At 40.5% G+C, this 25,921-nt stretch overlaps 2 protein-coding genes across 2 annotated transcripts in view; one reads left to right on the top strand and one right to left on the bottom strand.

The window, feature by feature from the left end:
• RMND1 (required for meiotic nuclear division 1 homolog) overlaps positions 1-25,921 on the bottom strand; it is a 156,398-nt gene that overhangs the window by 50,303 nt on the left and 80,174 nt on the right. The window lies entirely within an intron of this gene.
• On the top strand, positions 4-17,531 carry ARMT1 (acidic residue methyltransferase 1). Its single transcript, XM_050786879.1, has 5 exons — positions 4-331; positions 2,277-2,382; positions 5,388-5,632; positions 11,531-11,696; positions 15,777-17,531. The coding sequence occupies exons 1-5, from the start codon at positions 291-293 to the stop codon at positions 16,542-16,544; spliced, it is 1,326 nt and encodes a 441-aa protein (XP_050642836.1). The 5' UTR covers positions 4-290; the 3' UTR covers positions 16,545-17,531.

The following is a 25,921-nucleotide window of genomic DNA, read 5'->3' as shown; positions in this document are numbered from 1 at the left end:
CCTAGGCCCTGGGACCTCCCGGTCCTTACCTGCTTCCGGCTTTCGCTGCTTCCATATCCGCTCCTCTAGTCGCCTTCCGCTGTCCCCGCCTTCGTCCCCGGAAGATTGGGTCCTCTGGCCAGCCACTGTTTGCCGTTTGTACGGGCACCAAATAAAGTTTCTTTATTCAAAAGCACTTTTTTTTTTAAAAGCCACACTACCCCCATTCTCAGCTCCTCCTTCGCGGCGGTAACGCCTCTGTTTCTGCGGCGGTTGAGCGCCGATCTTTGCGGCCGGGATCGCGGAACGTAATGGCTGTCGTCCCGGCGTCTCTCTCAGGACAGGACGTGGGGTTCGTCTTACTTTTCTCTTCCCCACTTTTGCGGAAAGCTGGGCCTCATCAGGAGCCTGTGGGGACTAAGCGGAGGGCGCTCGCTCTCCGGTGGGCTGCGTTCGAGTCCCGCCGCCGGGCGCGGCTTCCCAGGACGCCTTTGCGGGTTTCGCGGACTGGCTCGGAGGCGAGGGGAGGCGGCCCCGGGGAGGGAGCCCGCCCGCGGTGGCTGCTCGTAAGGATCAGGACAGGGCTCAGCTTCGCGGTCTGTTCCTGGCGGTCACTTTTCATTTATTCACTTTAATGAACTCGCTTTGGGGGCGTTAAAATTCTCCGTAAGAGTTGGGGATCTCAGAACTGTTAAGAAACGGGTTTCTTCCTGTTGATCAAATCGTAATCTCACAGTAAGAACTGTCTGTAGTTTTTTGCTTTATACTCATCACGCTACAGATTCTTGGGTAAAGTTGTGGGTGACCGTGCAAATAAGAACATCCATTTGCATAAATTGGCCAAATTTATATTTGAAATTGGTCCTTCAAAATATTGCAAAAGACGAGAACACTTTGAGGAAAATAAACCGCAGAAAGTAGGTTGAGGCCAAGAAAGTGGCGCCAATGGCCCAAAATTGAAGCAGGCACTGTTTCAGGTCCTGCAAGTATAGAGAGTGTCTCCTTCAATTTTGCGCCCTAGGGCTTCTGGCCTCACTCGATTCCTGGCCAGAGACTTTGCTCCAGAGGTGCAGGAAGTGTAGTAGTTAGGAAAACAGTAATACTTTCCAATTAAAGTAAAATCTCAAAAAAGGACTTACTGTACCTACTGCCTGCGAAAATTCAAGTGGCAGTTGATTTAATATTCCTGCTTACCCTCTGAGGTTTTAGTGTTCTTTCATTAATGATTTTTAAAAATTAAATCCTGGTCAACGTAGTCACTATACACATTAAAACCTAATCACTGTTTTGGGTGGTACTGGAGGCACCGCAGAGTAAGAAAGTGTTTGCAGTTTTTTTCTTAGCTATCATTTGAGGAAACCTTTTGAAGAAATACGCGAGTTACAACCTAATAATTTAACGATTGTCTCTTGTGATCCGAAGATAAAAACACTGGTCAGCTAAGCTCTGTGCTCTATGTTTAAAACTGCACGGAGTTTCACCACCAAATAAAGCTTTGTTTCTACCTGAATCATGTATTTCCTTAAAATGATATAAAATGATAATCTGTAAATCTTGGTTTTTTTGTATGAATAAAATCAAGAATATCTTTAATTTTTTAATGCGGGTATAAGTTTTTCTTCATCTCCAGCTTGCTTCATTTTTGGACACTTCTATAAAATCTCTAATTTTTTGACTGGGAGAAAGACAGTAGCATGCCTTCATTTGCTTAGGGGCAGAATAGGATGGAAGGAGTCTATTGTGCAGATAGAGAAGGCAGAGAAGGGGAAAACCTTTGAAAAGAATTAAAATTGACTCAGAATACAGACAGAATCGAGAGACACAGGCTTTCAAGTACCTTTAATTATTCATGTTGTTCAAACACGTTAGACACTTTAAAGTGGTTTCACATGCACTGCTTCTTTCACGTTTCTTAGCAGGTGACTTAGCAGATAGTAGTAGACCTGGGACAAGAGCCTGTTTGATTTCTAAGCTAATCCATTCCCTATCCTGTCACATTGCTACGCGAGTTTCTGATTTAGGAAAATAAAAGCAATAGAATAGGAAAGATAAGAATGATTCAACAGACTCCATGGGAGAATCTGGGATTAGAGGCCCCGAGACAATTTGGCTTCCATGACATACCAGAGAAGTTTTCAGGTTTTCTTATGTCTTAATATAGTAATCACACAATACTTGTCTACCTTTTAATAGTTGTATGAAGAGTTTAATATACATGAAATGTCCTAGAAACTAAAAGCCAATCTTCTAGTGTAGATGCTACTAAGTAATATAATGCATGTGACTCTTTTTTCTAGATCATTTGCATATCTTACAATTAAAGACAGAATACCACAGATCTTAACTAAGGTTATTGATACATTGCATCGACATAAAAGTGAATTTTTTGAGAAACATGGAGAGGTAAGAATTGTTTTAATTTTTTGTTAATTTCTCAACAGAAACATAATAGTTATTGAAGGCATCAATTTTCCTTTAAATGTAAAAATCAATAGATGGGCCAAGTATTTATTTGGTTTTAATGTAATACATTGAAATGGAGATAGAACAGCCAATCTTTAATTTAGAAAATAATTGTATTCCAACAATTCTGTCAGTTATTTAGACCTCAGAATGTATTTTCTAATATATTTAATGTTGTAATTGGTGAGTAGGCAACAGACTTGCAATTGACTTAGCCAAGTGACTAAGCGATTGAGTTGCTTAGAAGAGCTTTTTAAATTTCAAGTTTAATTTGAGTTGTAGTATTTATATTACTAATTTGAGATCTTGAGTCCTGGAAGTTCAAACTGCTATGCAAAGCTCAGTGATATGAATTACAATTGATTGACACATTGTACTGATTCAAGTTGGGACTCATTAGCATTCAGTGCAGAATAGGACGTTAGAAATCACTTTGTCCATTCAGTTAATGGATGAGGAGAAATCCAGATAACTATGTTATGTTAGATATAGGTCTTTAAACTTGTAGGTTCAGTAATCTTTCTATTACACAATAGACTGTAAAAGAGCATGCATACACCAGTACATTTTTTTAAGCGTTGAAAACAAAGATTTAGAGAAATGGTTGGTGATCTTTTCTCCTTGGCCAAGTTGAAATGGAGTGAGATAATACATACACAGTTTGAGTGTAATGTTCTACTTCTTTCAACTTCTTTTATATTTTTTGAAACTTGTTTGAAACTAATCCTGGCATAACACAGGGATCACCTATTGTTCCTTATTGCTAAAATCCAGCTTAATTCAGACACTGACAATTCTATTGATGAATGGTTTTAATGTTTATCACATAAACATAATTTTGATGGCTGACATACTTTTATCACACAAGTATAATTTAGCCAAATTTGGATAGTTCACTTTAGTGTTTGGTCATATACGTAAGCAAATTACCGTAGTACTTGTGTTTTTGTTGTTGTTTTGTTTTTTCATTTTTTTTTGAGACGGAGTCTCGCTCTGTTGCCTGGGCTGGAGTGCAGTGGCCGGATCTCAGCTCACTGCAAGCTCCACCTCCCGGGTTTACACCATTCTCCTGCCTCAGCCTCCCGAGTAGCTGGGACTACAGGTGCCCACCACCTCGCCTGGCTAACTTTTTGTATTTTTTAGTAGAGACGGGGTTTCACCGTGTTAGCCAGAATGGTTTCGATCTCCTAACCTCGTGATCCGCCTGTCTCGGCCTCCCAAAGTGCTGGGATTACAGGCTTGAGCCACCGCGCCCGGCCCTGTTTTGTTTTTTGAGACAGGATCTTGTTCTATCTACTAGGCTAGAGTGCAGTGGCGCAGTCGTGGCTCACTGCAGCCTCAAACTCCTAGATGCCAGCGATTCTCCCAGCTCAGCATCCTAAAGTGCTGGTATTACAGGTGTGAGCCACTGTGCCTGGCCCCATAGTGCTTTTGTAATTTCATTTTCGACCAGAGTGATCTAAAATGTAGTAATTAATGAAGTCTTAGTATATTGCTACTTGGCCTGTATGCCCGTAATCATCAGGTGACTGAAGGCAGAGTTTCTTGTCTCTCCAGCCCTATCGCATTTCACAGTCTACTGGACACAGAACAGGATGTAAATAAAATGTTGACACAGATAAAGTCTGCTTTTGGTAGCCTTTCTGTCCTTTTTTCATGCCTCTATTATACCTACGACTGCTCTCCTTGGGCCTCCTGTGTTCTCCTAGCTCCCTAAGCCCCCACCTATAGCAGGGCCAGGCTTACCTCCAAAGGAGCCATGCCACACAGTTTTCTGTCTTCCCCCACCTCAGCGGTCAAACGTCCTTCCCCTTAGACTACCTGGTTTGGCAGATGTGTGTCTCTTGGAGATAGGGCCAGGCTTTATTCATCTTTCTCTGGTCCTGAGGTTAGTGTCAGGCACGTACAGGGTTCAGTAAATGTTTGAGTTCAATTCAAGTAAGTGAACCAACTGGCAGTGACATCACTCTTAATCCATTAGCCTTTGTAGGTATATGTTTCTGTAAAAGGGTGCCTGATACCCTATAAAACCTCAGTTGTTGGAATTTATGGTTAAAGAGTTGAAGTTTAAGACTTTAGGGTAGAGATTTGGAGGAGGGGGAGTTCCTCTCAAAACAGTCAGCCACAACTTCTTTTCTTCTATTTCTGAACCTGCAGAATCTCTAAAGCTTCAATCTTTTGTTCTAGCAGCAAAATAAATTCTACTTGGAACAAAAGAAAGAATGAAGAGATGTTTATATTGAGAAAATTACAGATCTGAAAGTAGGGACTAAATATCAACATGATAAAAATGATCTTATAAAAATACTCAGGCTTGATGTTTATTCTCTACATTTTATTATATACATGTTTTTATTAGGCTTACGTTTTCTTTTTTTTAATGGGGCAGGAATCTTGCTGATGTAAAACCAGAGGTGCCAAGTCATTTTCACTTCATTCTGATCCCATTACATTTGTCCCCACTCCAATTGGCCTTTCATAATATTGTAGCGCCTTGTATGTCAGCATATCTCATCTCTCACCTAGCTAGAACTCGGTGGAAAACAAGTTAAAAAAAAATTGAGCTACCAAAAGAAACCTCAGAAAGGTCACAGTTTCTTTTCTAGTGGTGTCAATGGTGAAAGAAGAATGTGTATGGAAGCATGAAAGACATGGAAAGTCTGGCAGGGGTTCCTTTCCGTCTGTAGTAATGGTCACAGAAGATAACAGAAAGGCCAGAACTTAGATAGATAAGGCACGATTATGTTCATATGAAATCTGTGTGTGTTTTTGATTTTCAGTTTAAGAGTTCTAAATGTAATATTTAAAGAAGTATAATGTAGTTTTGAACATTTTTCTTTTCTTAAGTCTGTAAAAATATGTTACCCTAGAGGAATTGCACAGACACACACACACAAACACAGACACAGACACACACATAATTGATTTTTCTTGTATTTTTGCAGGAAGGCGTGGAAGCTGAAAAGAAAGCTATTTCTCTCCTTTCTAAATTACGGAATGAATTGCAAACAGATAAACCAATTATCCCCTTGGTTGAGAAATTTGTTGATACTGATATATGGAATCAGTACCTAGAATATCAACAGAGTCTTTTAAATGAAAGTGATGGAAAATCAAGATGGTTCTACTCACCATGGTTGTTCGTAGAATGTTACATGTATCGTAGAATTCATGAAGCAATTATCCAGAGGTATGTGTGTAATCATCAACTAGCAAATGTTTAGAAATTTATACTTTTTCTGAAATTGTAAAAGGATAAGTTTAAAAATAAACACCAGTGGAAGCTTGAATTTGGTTGAGTTTAGCAAATCTTAATAGCATTGTTGGACATTTCTACAAATGTTACTGATGGACATTTCTACAGCTGTTACCGATTTAACAGATTCTTGGCAATTATAATCCACTTGCCTAGAATAGACATAAGAGTAAATATCTAAAGTACGAATTGGCCAGGCCCTGAGGTTCACACTTGTGGAGCCTGAGGTGGTCAGATTGCTTGAGGTTAGGAGTTCGAGACCAGCCTGGCCAGCATAACGAAACCTGTCTCTAGTAAAAATAAAAAAATTAGCGAGGCATGGTGGCACGGGCCTGTAATCCCAGTTACCTGGGAGGCTGAGGAATGGGAATTGCTTGAACCTGGGAGGCAGAGGTTGCAGTGTGCCAAAATTGTGCCACTGTACTCCAGCCTGAGCAACAGGGTGAAACTCTGCCTCAATAAAATAGATAAATAAAGCATGAATTAATTGAAGATTCTAATAAAGACATAGAATAAAAGAAGTTTTGCTTATTGAGTAAAAAATGTTAATTTGAAATAGTTGCATATATATAAATCAGGATGGGACAAAGTAAGCATATGTTTTGTTTATTAAAATAGATAATAAACATGTTACAACTTATTTGGTTTAAGGAGTCATGAGAACAGTGAATCATGCTATTGTATTACAGTCTTAATCTTTCATCATTTTTTTAAAAACGTTAGTTTAGAAAAAGATTTTTAAAGTACACGTGTTTCAAAGTAACTTTTTATAGGCTTGTTTGTATTATTAAATTTTTCCTAGGAAAACATCTGATAGAGAACTAGTTTTTAGGCCAGGCGTGGTGGCTCACGCCTGGAATCCCAACACTTTGGGAGGCTGAGGCAGGTGGATCACTTGAGGTCAGGAATTTGAGACTAGCCTGGTGAACGTGGCAAAACCCCGTCTCTACAGAAAATACGTAATTACCCAGGTGTGGTGACACATTCCTGTATTCCCAGCTACCCAGGAGGCTGAGGCAGGAGAATCACTTGAACCTGGGAGGCAGAGGTTACAGTAGCCGAGATTACACCACCGCACTCCATGCTGGGTGACAGAGCGAGACTGTTTAAAAAAAACAAAAAACTGTTATTTATAGTGCCAAAGAAAAGTTAATGGGGATTATTGGATTATCCTTAATGATCACAGGTTCCAAAAATCCAGGTTTGTTGACTAAGAGGAATCCTTTGGTATCTATTCGTAAACATAGCATGGGATAATTTAAAGTCATCAAGTCAGCACTAATTATAAAATAAAATTATTTTGGGAAACATATGTAAAATAAAACATATGTAAAAATTATTTTGAGAAAACAGTTCCATTATTTTGGGAAACATATTTTGGGAAACAAAAAAGCTAATGAACAGCTTTTTTGTCTTAATCTTACACACACATACACACACATATATATATTTATTTGTTTTTTTTTAAGTTTTTTTTATGTTGTTTGAGACGGAGTCTCGCTCTGTCGCCCAGGCTGGAGTACAGTGGCGCAATCTTGGCTTGCTACAACCTCTGCCTTCGGGTTCAAGCAGTTCTCCTGCCTCAGCCTCCCCAGTAGCTGGGATTACAGGCGCCTGCCACCTTGCCTGGCTAATTTTTTTTTTTTTTTTGTATTTTTAGTAGAGAGGGGTTTCGTTATGTTGGCCAGGCTGGTCTTGAACTCCTGACCCCAGGTGATCCTCCCACCTCATCCTCCCAAAGTGCTGGGATTACAGGCATGAACCACCACGCCCAGCCTGTATATATTTTTTCATGTCACAATTTGTTGTTTTTTCTGATAGGTAGGTTTTAGAACTTCTGATCTAAAAGCAAAATACACTATTAAAACTCTAGTGCATGCCGGGTATGGTGGCTCACACCTGTAATCCCAGCACTTTGGGAGGTCGAGGTGGGCGGATCACAAGGTCAAGAGATCAAGACCATCCTGGCCAACATGCTGAAACCCCGTCTCTACTAAAAATACAAAAATTAACTGGGCGGGGTGGTGCGTGCCTGTAGTCCCAGCTACTCGGGAGGCTGAGGCAGGAGAATCACTTGAACCCAGGAGGCAGAGGTTACAGTGAGCCGAGATCACACCACTGCACTCCAGCCTAGGTGAAAGAGCAAGACTCTGTCTCAAAAAAAAAAAAAAACAAACCTCCAGTGCACTGCTTGGCACGGAGAAGGCACCCCAGTAGATGTAAGGAGCTGTCAGTAACTAGCAATGTTCTAGTGACTGCGCAACCCAGTGAAATGTAGGCATTGTTATGGTCCATTTTACAGTTGAGGTGACTGAGGCTCAGACAGTTTCCTAACATGCCCAAGGTGACATGGCTAGTAGATGGTGGAACCAGGATTTGAGCCTGAACTGTGTGAATCAGATTAGAGTCCTTATTCAACCATTCTTCCCAAATAGTAGATTTAGATGCCTGTCAAGGACTGAGAGTAGTCTGAAGTTCGGGGTGATGGTTTCATAATTTTGGAAAATATCTGTGGTATGAGCCAAAGCTGCCAAAGTGTTGAAAGACTGGGTGGCACCTTGAGCAGGGTTAGTGGAGTTTGGGTTTTTAAGGCAAGAGCAATGCTGTTTCTGAATTTGCTTTTAGAGATTGATCAGGTTCAGAGACTAAAAGTACCTAGAGCAGATTTTCACAAACCTGGCTGCACATTTATGACCCAGTGGGGGAAAAGGAAGGCGGCTTCAAAAATGCATGTTTTTAGGCCAGGCACAGTGGCTCACGCCTGTGATCTCAGCATTTGGGAGGCCGAGGCGGGTGGATCACCTGAGGTCAGGAGTTTGAGACCAGCCTGGCCAACATGGTGAAACCCCGTCTCTACTAAAAATACAAAAATTAGTCAGGCATGGTGATGGGCACCTGTAATCCCAGCTCCTCAGGAGGCTGAGGCAGGAGAATCACTTGAACCCAGGAGTTGGAGGTTGCAGTGAGCCAAGATCATGCTATTGTACTCCAGCCTGGGCGACAAGAGCGAAACTCCGTCTCAAAAAAACCCCACATAGTTTTAGATTATTACGTTGGAATAAATACAGATTGCTTAATTGATCTGGGGTGGGGCCTGGGTGTCAGTTTTTCTTTCGGAAGCTCAGAGAGTGATGATAGCCACTAGTTTAGCGAACAGATTGTTAAATGGAATAGAGGGAACATGCAGCTTTAAGTTCAAGAAACTAGAATGTTGCACAGTCACGGATGTAGAACTCTTCCCAAAGTGATTTCTGTGGCAGATAAAGAACCATCTTACAATGGAGCTAGCACTGAAGTCGTTCTGAAATGTCTAATTTTTAGGTTCTTGTATGGGGGATCACTATCCTAGGTCAATGGCAACTCCAAACTGACCAGCTTTTATAGCAGACATATTTACATTAATTTACTATTTTATGCTGAAACGTGCTTTGATAGTCTGCCAGTCTAAATTAAGATTCAAAGTTTTGGCCATATGTGAAATTTAAACATATTAAGTACATACACTTCAGATATTGAAAGGTGAAAATACAGAGAAAATATTAAATTTTTAAAAAAACTTTAATAAAGTGTAATATACATATAGAAAAATGCGCATGCCTTATATGTTCAAGAACATACTTGTGTACCCAGTGCCCAGATCAAGAGGCAGAACCTTATAGACCCCAGAAGTCCACCTTGAGTCCCCTTCCAGTCACCACCATCATTACCCCTCCAGGATAACCGTTGTCCTGACCTGTGTTAGTTTTGCCTGTTTTTTAACTTTACTGAAATGAAATGATACAGTATATAGTTTTGTGTCTGGCTTCTTTCACTCATTTTTATGTTTGTGAGACTCATCCATATGTTACAGTATAATTGTAGATCATTCTTATTGCTTTATAATATTGCGTTATATGAACGTATTACAATCTGTTTACTCCATTGTGATGGATGTTTGAGTACTTTTCAGTTTGGAGTTGTTAGGAAGAATGCTGCTATAAACATTCTAACACTTCTTTGCTGAACATATGGATGAATACATCTGTTGGGTATATCCCTAGAAGTGAATCACTGGGTCATAGTGTGTGTACATACACAGCTTTAGTAGATTCTAAAATAGCAAACATTCTAAAATGAGGATTTATATATAGTTATGTGAGTTTACTCTCTTAAATACAGGAAATAAAGCTCATTCTTAATATGAGGTGTGACTTTAATGAATGGTTTGTTGATAAAACATTAGAACATTTTTTATTAGAACCTTTCGTAGAGGGCCAGTAAATCTTTTTTTTTTTTTTGTAGTAAATCTTTTGGGCATAGGGGCCATGTGGTCTCTGTTGCAGCTGCTGAACCTGTCGTTGTAGTGTGAAAGCAGCCTTAAATAATATGTAAGAATGAGCATGGCTGTGTTCTAAAGAAACTTTATTTAATGGACACTGAAATTTGAATTTCATGTATCACAAAAGTACTACTTTTCTTTCACTTTGTTTTCAGCCATTCAAAAATATAAAAACCACTCTTAGCATGTGAGTCAGACAAAACAGGTGGTGGACCGGATTGGGTCTGTGCATCCGAATGATATTTATCCTTTTAAGTCACCTTGAGAGACTGATGGATTTCAGCAGTGCTGCCATTGCTAAAACCATCTTTGAATTATTTGAAACTTCTTTCAGAGCCAGTTTACATGCCTCAAAAAGAAAATTTAGTCTTCTGTTTTTTTAGTAACTCATCTTTGATTTAAAAAAAAAAAGGTTTTTATCCAATTTGATCACACACCTCATTCTACTGAAGTCACTCCGAGTGACTTTTGACTGTTTCCAAAAATAAATTGACTCCAAAGGATGAAGATATGTGATCACTGACAGGAGGTTTAATGATGTGCCACAAGCAAGTTCTGAAGAAAATTCCAAAAGAGGAATTCCAAAAGTGCCCTGAGCAATGGCAGTGCCCTTGGAATAAGGGTGTAGCTTCCCGAGGTGACTGACTGGCCGGAAGGAGGCAGCCATCATTCGGATGTTTAAATACTGGTATGTTATTTAAAACAAAACAAAACAAATCAATCCCATTACATGGGTCTTAGATTGTTTTTACCCTAACATGAATGGCCCATGGAAAAAGTAGCTGATTTGGAAGACCCAATAATCTGAATGTCTTTTATATTCAATTCAGTAAAGTTTATTAAATTAGTATTTGTATCTTCTTAGTTATGATTTTCTTAGGCCAATATAATATGATTTAATCTCTCGCTGGAAAACATGAAGGTGTAGTCGTGTCACATACGTCACCTTTGGTTAAAGTTGCCCAAAAATACCTAAATATTAGTGATGAAAAATTATCATTCTTCTAAAACGTACAATAGTATTAAGTCTAATTTATCTTAAGTACTCATTGTATTTCCATCATACTCTGTGTTTCATTCTGTTGATGATTGCTGCATTGTATTCAAATATTCTGTTTATATTCTATACATTTGTTACTAGAACTCTGCCACATCGGGTGGTTAAAAAATGTTTGTTGAACTAAAACAGTTGTCTTGAAATTTATCTTTCTCCTTCTTTTGCCCTGGAATCCCTGCTGGGTAAATAATTATGAACATAGTCATTATCACTATTTAATATTTCCAGAAAAATACTTGATTTGGGAACTTTTGACAATGAAAATGAGTTTGAGAGATTTTTGTGTAATTTGATTATTTAGTGTTAAGTTTTTCTAGTTAGTCAATTAGATAAATGTTATATCTAGTTTCTGTTAGCACTAATTATTGAGACTGTGTGGTGCTATTTTCTTTTAAGAACTGCAGTTATCCTAATGTACAGACTAAAATGTTTCACTTATGTTTTTCTCCTCCTTTAGTCCGCCAATTGATTACTTTGATGTATTTAAAGAATCAAAAGAGCAAAATTTCTATGAGTCACAGGAATCTGTCATTGCTTTATGTACTCACCTGCAACAATTGATAAAAACTATTGAAGACCTAGATGAAAATCAGCTGAAAGATGAGTTTTTTAAACTTCTGCAGGTAAATGTGATCATTAATCTTCTGAGTGTGTTTTATTTAAACAGAAAATAAACTGTTGTACAGTTAACAAAACATGTAAATATTTTTCTTTGCTGTAATTGATCATTTTTTATCTAATGGTGTTAAGAGATGAAAATCCATTAATTTCTTGAAATGGGTTTGAAATCTTTTCTGCTCTGACTGGCTATGATTTTAGTGGCAAAGAAGTTATCTGACTTTCTAGCTTCTGTCATACTTGAGAGAATACTTCATAGTAATTTGCTTAGCTTTTGTCGTGCTTGAAAGAACAATAGTAATTTGGTCTCCCAGCTGACTTGGGTGTGTGTTGGCTCTGTGGCTCATTTGTGTTTGGACCTGAGGCCTGTCGCTTAATTTATCTGGGCCTCAGTTTCCTCCTCTGTTAAATGAAGATAATGTATACTTTGTAATTTGATGTGAGAATTCAACTAGATTCTTGCATGTGAAGTGCTGAGCGCAGAGCCTGGGATACAGCCTGCTGTTAGCATCAGTGGATGATAATATTTGGGTAGTCAGTTGGCCCATTAATACACTTTCATTGCATTTCTTTGTTTATCTTGTATTCAGTTTAGTTTTTAATTCATGCAAACATCCTGAAATTTACAACACATTATTAGAATCAGAACTATTAGGAAACATGTGGTACGTAGCAGTATCCCCAGCCCTCACATTTTCCAGAAAAAGTGAGGAAGACTTTCAAAAAGAAATGTTGGAAAGCGCCCTGAAGAGAAATAAAGCAGGAAAAGGGTGTTGGGGATGTTGGGGATGAGATCAGGGCTGCCAGGGAAGGGTCCATGGAGGCTGAGGCTACAGACCTGAAGGCAGGGAAGGAGTAAGTCAGGTGCATGTGTGGGGAGTACATGGAGAGGTGAGAAAAATTGCAAGGAAACCCTGTAGTTGCTGAGAGGTAGGCGGGTGGAAGGGACACAGAACGGCTTGTATTAAATAAATTTTTACTAAAAGTGAAACAAGCCATCAGAGAAAACCCTCTGAGAGCAGAGTGGTAATGCTATTTGACTATTTCAAGGAATGCTTCTGAGAATAGACTGCGAGGGGCGAAGGTGGAAATGGGGAGAGCTGGTCTGAAAATAACTTGGGGAGGGAGGTTGGGGCCAAGTTGATAGCATAAGAGGTAGTGACATCAACAGAGCCTCGATGTTCTTTGAACATAGAAGCTGCAGGAATTGCTGACAGATTATAGGTGGCAACAAAGCCCTGGTGAGACTTCGAGGGCAAGCAAAGTCACAAATAAAGGCATATTTTGAGTTCAAAACAAAAATTGTCAGGATATTGTTTTGTTTTGTTTTGTTTTTGAGACTAGAGTCTCGCTCTGTCGCCCAGGTTGGAGTGCAGTGGCGCGATCTTAGCTCACTGCAACCTCCATCTCCTGGGGTCAAGCAATTCTCCTGCCTCAGCCTCCTGAGTAGCTGGGATTACAGGCGTATGCCACCCCACCTGGCTAATTTTTGTATTTTTAGTAGAAATGGGGTTTCGCCATGTTGGCCAGGCTGGTCTTGAACTCCTGACCTGAGGTGATCCACCCGCCTTGGCCTCCCAAAGTGCTGGGATTATAGGCGTGACCACCTTGCCTGGCCCAGGACATTGTTAACTAATAAACCTTGTTTTTTGTTTTTTCCTTTCAACTCTGCCTTATGCTTAGCCTTGGAATTAAAACAAAAACAAAAACTGGCATGCTAGTTCTTGACTCCTAGCTAGCCCATTCTTTTAGGGAATCATCTTCTTTGAATGTGTTCTTTGTCCCATAAGTATAATAAACTGTGAAGAAGAATGAGCATGCATCTGTTTTCTGTCATCTGATTTGGCTAACAACTTCTTCACACTGTCACTGTGCTCCCAAGTGAAGGGGGCCAGAGTTGCCTCCACTTGGTGGCCACAGTGAGCAACAGGTTAACCTCTCAAGGGAAGCTTGAAAACATTCTAGTTTGCAGAGACTGTTAATCGCTTTCAAGAGTCGTAGCACTCTCCCACTGTCCACACGCACATTTCTGGGGCTACTATGGCAAATGCCATTCTAGGTGCTGGGCATGTAGTGGTAAAACAAAAACAGGCTGATTCTCCCTGTCAAAACTTGTGATCTTGAGGGAATATAGACAATCAAGTAATTGCACAAAAAACTATGTCGTTACAAACTAACGACAGACGTTGTCGTTGGGGCGAAGACGAAGACGTTGTGAAGGGCAAGTGCAAGAGGCTAGCACAGAACCTGCTCTCAGTCGCTGAAGGCCATCGTGGACACCATTGTATGGATTTCTTCAGGAAACTTGAGAAAAGGGTGACCTTGGACACTTTAGTTACTATTTAAGCCTTATTTTTAAACAAAATTTATTCATTTATCTCTTTTTAAAATAATACTATTCGGCCAGGCGTGGTGGCTCACACCTGTAATCCCAGCACTTTGGGAGGCCGAGGTGGGCAGATCACCTGAGGCCAGGAGTTTGAGACCAGCCTGGCTAACATGGCAAAACCCCGTCTCTACTGAAAATACAAAAAATTAGCCAGGCGTGGTGGTGGGCGCCTGTAATCCCAGCTACTTGGGAGGCCGAGGCAGGAGAACAGCTTGAACCTGCGAGGCAGAGGTTGCAGTTAGCCGAGATCACGCCACTGCACTCCAGCCTGGGCGACAGAGTGAGACTCCGTCTCAAAAAATAAATAAAAATAAAAATAAATAATACTATTCGCCTGTAATCCCAGTACTTTGGGAGGCTAAGGCGATCACATCACTTGAAGTCAGGAGTTCGAGACCAGCCTGTTCAACATGGCGAAACCCTTTATCTACTAAAAATATACAAATTAGTTGAGTGTGGTGGCATACCCTTGTAATCCCAGCTACTTGGGAGGCTGAGGCATGAGAACTGCTTGAACCTGGATGGTGGAGGTTGCAGTGAATCAAGATCGCACCACCACACTCCAGCTTGGGTGAAGAGGAAAACTTTATCTCAAAACAAAAAAATTTAAAAAAACAGAAAAAACTATTGGTTGGAACATGCATTCTCCTTATTTTAAATTACAAATGAGGGCCTGACAAGGTGGCTCATGCTTATAATATCAGCATTTTGGAAGGCCACAGCAGGAGGATTGCTTGCGGCCAGGAGATAGAAATTAGCCTGGTCAACATAGTGAGACCCCATCTTTATTAAAAAAGAAATCACAAGTGAGAGTAGAGTCTGTTTTAGCTAGTGTTTATTGAGTACTTCTATATGCCAGGTATTTGGTACATTATTTGCATGCGTTATATCAATTCTCACAATAATTCTGTGAGGTAAGTGGTAATATCTCATTTTTCAGTTGCAAGACTTGAGCCTTAGAGAGCTTAAGTTTAATTTGTCGATGATCATAAACTGAAGATGCTGAGTTTGAACCCAGGTTGAGCCTGAAGTCCTAAACGTGTAATTTTATGGCTTAAAAAAAAAAATAGGCCTACATACTGTTTTCTACAAAACGTAATTGAGTATTCAATTTAAAGTGGAATAAGATAATTGATTACAATGGGTCTTTAGTTAACATGACCTTGTTTAAAAAGTAGCGTCTTTAGATATCACCTTGTTCAGTTTTTAAAATTTTACAAATGAGAGAACCAAATCCCAGAGAGGTGTCATGTCCTAAGGTTATCCAGTTAGTGAAAGAAACTGGGCAGTTCTGCAGGGGCTAGGAGGAAAAAATAAACTTTTATTTTTTCTCTTGACTCTGCATTATATGGGCAACTTTGAGCCTCTCTTTACAGCAACCGATGGTGTTCTAATATCGTTAAGCTGCAAAAACTTTTATTCTGAATAAATAATGTGAGTGCTAAAATAATTGAAACCAGTTTTTTTAAGTCCATTACGTACTGATGAATTAGAAATTTCAGTTTTATCTTGTTAATACAGCATCATGTGAAACAAAGTTTGTGCATTGTTAGAGAAAGTATGGATTTGATGGGCATTTAAAGAGTTTTGTAGATATGTATTAGTTTTTTAGCAACGTTCCCCCATCCCGCTACATAATGGAGTTTTGTTGGCTATTCAGCAGAAGGGTGAATATTTTGTACTTTTTCTTTTTCAGATTTCACTGTGGGGAAATAAGTGTGATCTGTCTCTCTCAGGTGGAGAAAGTAGTTCTCAGAAGACCGATGTACTAAATTCATTGGAAGACCTAAAACCTTTCATTTTATTGAATGATATGGAACATCTTTGGTCATTGCTTAGCAATTGCAAGAAAACAAGAGAAAAAGCTTCTGTTACTAGAGTGTATATTGTTCTCGATAATTCTGGGTTTGAGCTTGTTACAGATTTAATATTAGCCAACTTCTTGTTGTCCTCTGAACTGGCTACTGAGGTTCATTTTTATGGAAAAACAATTCCATGGTTTGTTTCTGATACTACTATACATGATTTTAATTGGTTAATTGAACAGGTAAAACATGGTAATCATAAGTGGATGTCCAAGTGTGGGGCTGACTGGGAAGAGTATGTTAAAATGGGTAAATGGGTTTACCACGATCATATATTTTGGACTCTGCCTCATGAGTACTGTGCAATGCCTCAGGTTGCTCCCGACTTATATGCTGAATTACAGAAGGCACATTTAATTTTATTCAAGGGTGATTTGAATTACAGGAAGTTGACAGGTGACAGAAAATGGGAGTTTTCTGTTCCATTTCATCAGGCTCTGAATGGCTTCCATCCCGCACCCCTCTGTACCATAAGAACATTAAAAGCTGAAATTCAGGTTGGTCTGAAGCCTGGGCAAGGGGAACAGCTCATGGCCTCTGAGCCCTGCTGGTGGACCAGTGGAAAGTATGGAATATTTCAGTACGATGGTCCCCTTTGACTTGATTTAGGAGCTCTCAGTTGCATAGAAAGATGACGAGCACCTTTTCATCCCCAGAAAAGGAGCGCGTGAATTGAGTCGCCTGGCGGCTGGGTCTGTACACGCTCTGGGAAGCTTGGCTTCTCCGTGCCCATCTACATGCGCACTGGATGATTTTTCTTTTTAACATTTTGCCCCACTACACTGTTTTGGGGATAGATGGGTTAAGCAAGTTACAGATAATTACATTTATATTGGAATTTTAGCAACTTTTTTTCAGGTTAAATACATCATTTCAAGTGCTTTTAATGAACTTAATTGGTTAGGAAGCAAAAAATAAGCGAGTTCTGCTTTTAGTTAACCCTATTCTTTTCTTAAATAGTGCACTGCATGGTATTTAATATTCCAGGAAGCATGAAGTTTTATTTTGCTTGATTTTGGGCTCATGAAATAATAGCTCTGTGAAAATGCACATCTTAATGACTCTCTGTAAAGAGGCATTCCTTACAACTGTGATGTTTCCTCACATAAAAGTTACCTCATAAGTTAATTCTAACTTTTATTCTCCTTGAATTTTATTTCATTTCAATAGCTTGTTTCATTTGCACACCTTTGTATTTTCATTGACTTGTAGAATGGATGTTAGGAAACCCAGAATTGAACACAGTGAAATAAATGGTATTTTAAGAAATGTGATATCTTTTATATTCTATTTATGATATCCATAATCAAATGAGATTATTTTACCACATAAGTGTTTTAAATAAACAGATTTTTAGTTTGCAGTTTTAGGAAAATGCTTTAGATAGAAAAGGTTCTTACGCATTGAATTTGGAGTACTACCAACAATGAATGAATTTATTTTTTATATTCTTACACATTTTGTTGGTCATTGTCACAGATACTAAACACTAAAAATTTCAGGTCAGTTTGTTTTGAAACTGAAATTGGAAAAAAATCTGGAAGTGTTTTGTTGCACTAAAATAATAAAATGAGTTGTACTGAAAATCTCATTGGTTTTATTTTCCAGCGGGGAAAAGTCAAGAAAGGAAGGTTAAAAATGAGATTTATATAAAAAGAAACTCGTAATATGTATTATAGATGTTGCCAAAAGCAGTTATTAAATATCATTTATAAAAGGTTATTAGTCTATGCTCTAGCTAAGTATTAAAAAAGATTTTTGCAAAATGTTTATATAAAACTGTACATTTTGAATCTACTGTGTTTCTTTATCCACATGTGTGCCTCTTTTAAAGAGTAAGTTTGTAAAATGCTTTCGTATTAGAATTGTTTGTAGGCATTTGACATAATTTAGAACACAGTTGTTTATTTAGGTTGACTTCATAGCCACCATGTGAGCTCCAGCACTGGAATAGTTCAACACCCCCCTTCCCCATGAAAAAGAGCAAGGAAGCAAACTAGTGCAAGAAAGGTGGCACTGAGGAAGAGGGTCAGGTCAAGATAGAATTTTTTTTTAATGCTTAGCAGGAGGAAGGGCTTACCTATGTTTTCACCAGTTGATTTTTAACTTTTAATGTTAGTTTAGTGTTGTTTTGTTTTTAAGACAGGGTCTCGCCCTATTTCCCAGGCTGGAGTGCAGTGGCATGATCACAGCTCATTGCAGTTTTGACCTCCCAGACTTAGGCGATCCTCTCACCTCGGCCTCTTCAGTAGCTGGAATATGGGTGTGTGCCACCATGTCCAGCTAATTTTGTTTTGTAGCGGTGAGGTCTCACTATGTTGCCCAGAGCTAGTCTCAAACTATTGGTTTCAGCCTCCCACAGTGCTGGGATCATAGGCAAGGCCACTGTGCCCAGCCTCACCAGTTTATTTTATTTTTTTATTTTTACTTCTTTTTGAGACGGAGTCTTGCTCTGTCGCCAGGCTGGAGTGGGGTGCAGTGGTGTGATCTCAGCTCACTGCAATCTCCACCTCCCAGGTTCTCTCCTGCCTCAGCCTCCACCACGCCCTAATTTTTGTATTTTCAGTAGAGATGGGGTTTCACCATGTTAGCCAGGATGGTCTCAATCTCTTGACCTCGTGATCTGCCCGCCTCAGCCTCCCAAAGTGCTGGGATAACAGGTGTGAGCCACCACACCCGGTCCAGTTGATTTTTTAAAACAGCTTTATTGAAATGTAAATACAATTCATCCATTTAAAGGGTACAGTATTTTAGTATATTCACAGGGTTGTTTTTGTCACCACTATGACAAACTAGTACCCATTAATAGTCATTCCCCATTCCCCCATCCTTAGCACTTGGCAACCACGAATCTTTCTGTCCATAGGAATTTAAATGTTCTGGACATTACATATAAATAGAATCAAAATAGGTGGTCTTTTGTGACTAGCTTATTTTGAAGGTTCATCAGTTGTATGTGTCAGTCAGTCCCAACTCTTCTCTAATTAGGACTTACAAGTACTTCATCTTTTTTGATGGCTGAATACTTTTTTTTTTTTTAAGAGATGGGGTTTTGCCATGTTGCCCAGCCTGGTCTCCAACTCCTAGATTCAAGCAATCCGGCCGTCTTGGCCTCCCAAAGTGCTGGGATGACAGTTGTGAGCCACTGCGCCCGGCCCAAATACTATTCCACTGTATGGACATACCTCGTTTTATTCATTTGTCAGGTGATGGGCATTTGGGTTGTTTCCACTTTCTGACTATTATGAATAATACTATGAACATTCATGTACAAGACTTGTGTACGTTTTCACTTCTTTTGGGTATATACGTAGGGGTGAAAGTGTTCGGTCATATGTTAACTGTGTAATGTTTTGAGTGTCTGTCAAATACTTTCCCCGAAGTGTTTGCACCATTTCACATTCCTTCCAACAATGCACGAGGGCTCCAACTTCACATCTTTGTCAGCACTTGTTACTTTTTTTTTTTTTTTTTTTTTTTTTTGAGACAGAGTCTTGCTCTGTCACCCAGGCTGGAGTGCAGTGGCATGTTTGCTCACTGCAACTTCTACCTCCCGGTTTAAGCAATTCTCCCACCTCAGCCTCCACAGTAGCTGGGACTACAAGCATGGGCCACCACACCTGGCTCATTTTTTGTATTTTTAATAGAGATGGGTTTCACCATGTTGGCCAGGCTGGTCTTGAACTCTTGATCTCAAGTGATGCACCGGCCTTGGTATTCCAAAGTGCTGGGATTACAGGCGTGAACCACTGTCCCTGGCCTGTTGTTAATAGTATCCATGTTTTTTATTATAGCTGAACTTTTGGGTGCAAAGTGGGAATGTCATGCTTTTGAATGGCATTTCCCGAATGAATAATGTTGAGCATTTTTTCATGTGCTTATTGGCCAGTTGTGTATCTTCCTTCAGAAGATGTCTTCAATTCCTTTGCCCATTTAAATATATTCTTACTGAGTTATAAGATTTAAAAAATATATTCTGGGCTGGGCGCAGTGGCTCACGCCTGTAATCCCAGCACTTTGGGAGGCCAAGGCAGGTGGATCACCTGAGGCCAGGAGTTCGAGACCAGCCTGGCCAACATGCTGAAACCCCCATCTCTACTAAAAATACAAAAATTAGCTGGGCGTGGTGGCACATGCCTGTAGTCCCAGCTACTCGGGAGGCTGAGGCAGGAGAATTGCTTGAACCAGGGAGGTGGAGGTTGCAGTGAGCCAAGGTCACACCACTGCACTCCAGCCTGGTGACAGAGTGAGACTCTATCTCAAAATAAATAAATAAATAAATAAATAAAATATTCTGGCCGGGCGTCGTGGCTCTCACCTGTCAACCCAGCACTTTAGGAGGCCGAAGTGGGCAGATCATGAGGTCAGGAGTTCAAGACCAGCCTGGCCAATATGGAGAAACCCTGTCTCTACCAAAAAATACAAAAATTAGCTGGACGTGGTGGCGCATGCCTATAGTCCCAGCTACTCAGGAGGCTGAGGCAAGAGAATCACTGGAACCTGGGAGGCTGAAGCTGCAGTGAGCCAAGATTGCGCCACCACACTCCAGCCTGGGCGACAAGAGCGAGACTCCGTCTCAAAAAAATATATATATATACAGGTCTCTTATTGGACATATGACTTATAAATATTTTCTCCAATTCTGTGTGTTGCCTTATCACTTTCTTGATGGTATCAGTTTGCAGCACAAACATTTTAAATTTGGATAAATACTTTTATTGCAAAACATTGGTGTTGGAGCTGCTTAAAATCCTCTCAAGGGTCTCTAAAGTGAGGGACTAAGAAACCAAATGGACAGGGCTCTGCCAACCTTCTCTCAACTCCCCTCAACACTCCCCCCATCCTGCTTCCAACACGCTTGTTTCCACCTGAGCAAATGTGGCCTACACACGTTTAGCATGGGTGCAGAGGAGCACAGTGGGAAAGCTGAGGTTCTGCAGTGGGGTGTGAATGGGTTTTCCACTAAAGAGCTGAGCAGGAGCAGCTTCAATTGTTTCTCAACTGCTACCACACCTACATATGAAGTAAGTGTAGCTTATAAATTTCATACAATACATTTTTATCAAGACATAGATCCAGTATTGTAGGTATATTAGGATGAAATGTAGATGAAGGGCAGGCAAATAATTATGCAGAGGATGGTGTTTTTATTTAACAGCAAGTGGACAAGATTTGTTGGCATGATCCAGCTTTTCTTTATTTTTTCTGAGACGAAGTCTTGCTCTGTCACCCAGACTGGAGTGCAGTGGCATAATCTTGGCTCACTATAACCTCTGCCTCCAGGTTCAAGTGATCCTCCTGCCTCAGCCTCCCAAAATAGCTGGGACTACAGGCTCACGCCGCCACGCTCAGCTAACTTTTTTTTTTTTTAATTTATTTTTGTATTTTTAGTAGAGACAGGGTTTTGCCATGTTGGCCAGGCTGGTCTAGAACTCCTGATCTCAGGTGATCTGCCCACCTTGGCCTCCCAAAGTGCTGGGATTACAGGTGTGAGCCACCATGCCCAGCCATGATCCAACTTTTCTTACTAATTTGAGGCAATGTTTGTGTTTGATAAAATGCGGTAATGTTTTTGAACTTTTGTAAAGCCAAAATCCTAGTTGCTTATTCTCAAGGTCATGTTTCTATAAAAGAAAAACGCACCAGCCACAAAAAGCAACACAGTTTAAACCTTTATTTGCATTTTAAGAAAACCCCAGAGTGGATTGAAAACACAGTTCAAAGTTCTTATTAAAATTTCCTCTCCCAATCATTTTTCTAACACAGCCCTCTCTGCGCAAACTCCCACTAAGCCTTATTCCAGAACATCTGCCACAAAATTTTTCCTCTTTTTCTTTCTACCCTCCTTTTTTTTGCTAGATTGGGAGTGGAGAAGACTTCGAACACTTCTATGCATTCATGTCATTACCTAAAGTGCTCATGCCATGTCTGACACTCGTGTTAAGCATTAAGTGATATCTTGAAATTGCAGCAAATGAATACAGCAGAGGAAAAAAAAAAACTCAGAAAAATAACAACAGGGTAGTAACACCATCTCCGAATACCCTTGTTAAGATTTGATGTATATATTGCTAAGTTCTTCTTTATGTATAGACATACTTTTTTTTTTACATTTCTAAGATAAAAAAGCAGAATCATACCATTAAAACTTTTTTTTTTTTTTTTTTTTTTTTTGAGACGGAGTCTTGCTCTGTCACCCAGGCTGGAGTGCAGTGGCTGGATCTCAGCTCACTGCAAGCTCCTCCTCTCGGGTTCACGCCATTCTCCTGCCTCAGCCTCCCGAGTAGCTGGGACTACAGGCACCCGCCACTTCGCCCGGCTAGTTTTTTGTATTTTTTAGTAGAGACGGGGTTTCACCGTGTTAGCCAGGATGGTCTCGATCTCCTGACCTCGTGATCCGCCCGTCTCGGCCTCCCAAAGTGCTGGGATTACAGGCTTGCGCCACCGCGCCCGGCCCTAAAACTTTTTTTTTTTTGAGACAGGGTCTTGCTTTGTCGCCCAGGCTGGAGTACAGTGGTGCAGTCTCAGCAGCTTCGACCTCCTAGGCTCCGGTGATCTTCCCACCTCAGCGTTTCAAGTAACTGAGACTACAGGCGTACACCACCATACCTGGCTAATTTTAAAATTTTTTTGTAGAGATGAGGTCTCACCATGTTGCCCAGGTTGGTCTCAAACTACTGGGCTCAAACGAGACTCCTGCCTCAATCTCCCAAAGTGCTGGGATTATAGGCATGAGCCTATACCCAGCCTTTTTTTTTTTTTTTTTTTAAATTCTTAAGTATTTTTCCAACTTCCAACTTCTGTTTGATTGGTTTTATTGTTGTTGTCATTTTACTTTTTGTGGGGTTTTTGTTTGTTTAATTTACTAATTAGTTCCTGTTAGACGGATAGGAGGTGTTTTTGTTTTGTTTTGTTTTGTTTTTTCTTTGAGATGGAGTTTCGCTCTTGTCCCCCAGGCTGGAGCGCAATGGCATGATCTTGGCTCACTGCAACTCCGCCTCCCAGGTTCAAGCGATACTCCTGTCTCAGCCTCCCGAGTGGCTGGGATTACAGGCGTCTGCCACCATGCTCGGCTAATTTTTATATTTTAGTAGAGACGGGGTTTCGCCATGTTGGTCAGGCTGGTCTCAAACTCCGGACCTCAGGTGATCCACCCACCTCGCCCTCCCAAAGTGCTGGGATTACAGGCGTGAGCCACTGTGCCCGGCCAGGAGATTTTCTTTCTTTCTTTTTCTTTCTTTCCTTTCTTTTCTGGATAACAACATGATCCTGGTACTATAGCCTGAGACTCATAAATACTTGATTTCTAATTCTTGATTGTCTTAGTCCATTGGTGCCACTATAACAAAATACCTGAGACTGGGAAGTTTAAAAACGACAGAAATTTATTTCTCACAGTCCTAGGGGCTGGGAGTCCAAGATCAACGTGCCAGCAGGTTTGTTAACTGTGAGGTCCTGGTCTCAGCTTCCAAGATGGTACCTTGTTGCTGCGTCTTCTGCAGGAGGGGAGGAACACTGTGCCCTTGCTTGGAGAAGGCGGACGGGCAAGGGAGCTGAAGGCTGCGTGACGCCTCTGAAATCCACCTGTGAAGGCGGATCTCTCCTGACCGAATCAACTCTTAAAGGCCCCGCCTCTTAATACCACCCTATTGGCCACCGGTTTCAGCACATGAATTTTGGAGGGGATAGTTTCAAATCACAGCACCAGTCTACTATGAACTATGTGACCTGAGTCACATTCTTACCACTTTGCTGGGAAAAGAAACGTTAATTCCTGTCAATTTAAACTGCATTCAATCCCAAACCCAGAATACCCCTGGGAAACCGGAAACTTGCTGAACGGTATTAACATTCTGGCACCCCCTAGTGGCCATCTGAATATTCTGTAAAACCTGATTTTTTTCCATTTTGCTTTTCTTTGGTGTGGTACATTTTTCGTTTTCAGTTTATTTACTATTAGTTCACCCCATTTTCAAACCTTTTAGAAAATAAAAGGGAGCATCAGTTCATACGGAAGACACTTCTAACTTGTCGATTCCCACTAGTCTTACATTTCTTGGGGGCAGCCACCTGTATCTTCTGTGTATTTGTCCTATACACAATTGAACACAGTAGATGCTCAACGAATGACTGATTGATAGGTAATGCATTCCGGTGTTTGAAATGTTTCTTGTTTTGTTTTGCTTTGTGTTTTGAGATGGAATCTTGTCTTGTCACCCAGGTTGGACTGCAATGGTGTGATCTCGGCTCACTGCAACCTCCGCCTCCGTGGTTCAAGCGATTCTCCTGCCTCAGCTCCCCGAGTAGCTGGAATTACAGGCGTGCGCCACCACACTTGGCTAATTTTTTTTTTTTTTTTTTTTTTTTTTTGTATTTTTAGTAGAGACGGTGTTTCATCATGTTGGTGAGGCTGGTCTCCAAACCCTGAACTCAAGTGATCCGCCCACCTCGGCCTCCCAAAGTGCTGGGATTACAGGCGTGAGTCATCATGTCTGGCCTTGAAATATTTCTTTAAAACTCTGAGCTGATGCTATTTAAATTGAACTCTGAAGGATAAAGTGGATCTGTTGGAAAGCCTGACATATATAAGGAGATCAATAGTACTTGTTGGATGAACAAAAGAATATATATTTTATATAATTGAGGGTTTTCTTTTTTTTTTTTTTTTTGAGATGGAGTTTTGCTCTTGTTGTCCAGGCTGGAGTGCAGTGGCACAATCTCGGCACACTGTAACCTCCACCTCCTGGGTTCAAGCGATTCTCCTGCCTCAGACTCCTGAGTAGCTGGGATTACAGGCATTCGCCACTGCGCCCAGCTAATTTTGTATTTTTAGTAGAGATGGGGTTTCACCATGTTGGTCAGGCTGTTCTTGAACGCCTAACCTCAGGTGATCCACCTGCCTCGGCCTCCCAAAGTGCTGGAATTACAGGCATGAGCCACCGCACCCAGCCCGAGAGTTTTTGATAAGTGTATGCTTCTTTAAATACTGCTTTGTTCCTTCAATATTATATTATAATCAATTTTCCATTTGTTAAAAATTCTTCAAAAATGTGAATTTTTTTTTTTTTTTTTTTTGAGACAGGGCCTGGCTCTGTTGCCCAGGCTGGAGTGCAGTGGCACGACCATGGCTCTCTGCAACCTCCACCTCCCAGGCTCAAGAGATCCTCCCAAGTCAGCCTCCTGAGTAGCTGGGACTACAGACACCTGCCACAACACCTGGCTAATTTTTGTATTTTTGGTAAATACGGCATCTTCCTATGTTGCCCAGACTGGTCTCTAACTCCTGGGCTCAAGCGATCCACCTGCCTTGGCCTCCCAACGTACTAGGATTACAGGCATGCGCCACCGTACCCAGGCCAAAAATGTGATTTTTATATGGCTACATTCATCATATGACTAGATCATAGTTTATTTTGCTATATAGATTGTTCAAAATTTTTGCTATTATAAAAAAAACTGAAATGAACATCTTCAAACAACTAAAAGTCTTCAGATACTGCTAATTATTAAGAGCCACCCAGTTACTCTAGTCCACCTAGAATCATGTTTACATTAGATTCATAGCCCCAAGTTGTCAATATCAAGTAACTGCTTATCATGGGGAGGGAATCTGCTTTTTCCTCTACTTTTTAATTTTTTATTTGTTTATTTTTTTTGAGATGAGTCTCATTCTGTCGCTCTGGCTGGAGTGTAGTGGCGTGATCTTGGCTCACTGCAACTTCTGCCTCCTGGTTCAAGCGATTCTCCTGCCTGAGCCTCCCGAGTAGCTGGGATTACAGGTGCCGGCCACCATGCCTGGCTAATTTTGTAGTTTTAGTTGAGACAGGGTTTTGCAATGTTGTCTCGGCCTACCAAAGTGCTGGATTGCAGGCGTGAGCCACCATGCCTGACACCAAATTTTTGTCATTAATGTTTTGTTAACTATTTCTATGTAATTTTTTCCCTTTGCATTGTTTATTTAAGGCATTTACACACT

Source organism: Macaca thibetana, chromosome 4, assembly GCF_024542745.1.
Source record: "Macaca thibetana thibetana isolate TM-01 chromosome 4, ASM2454274v1, whole genome shotgun sequence".
Taxonomy (NCBI): domain Eukaryota; kingdom Metazoa; phylum Chordata; class Mammalia; order Primates; family Cercopithecidae; genus Macaca; species Macaca thibetana.
Note: the sequence above shows the minus strand (reverse complement) of the source record. Positions and strands in the feature narration are given on the sequence as shown.

What these genes read in the sequence shown, in the direction of transcription:
- ARMT1 (XM_050786879.1), top strand. Translation starts at nt 291, where the DNA reads ATGGCTGTCGTCCCGGCGTCTCTCTCAGGACAGGACGTGGG. An exon ending in TTTTTGAGAAACATGGAGAG is followed by an intron (nt 2,383 to 5,387) that starts GTAAGAATTGTT and finishes GTATTTTTGCAG; the next exon opens with GAAGGCGTGGAAGCTGAAAA. An exon ending in AGTTTTTTAAACTTCTGCAG is followed by an intron (nt 11,697 to 15,776) that starts GTAAATGTGATC and finishes TTTCTTTTTCAG; the next exon opens with ATTTCACTGTGGGGAAATAA.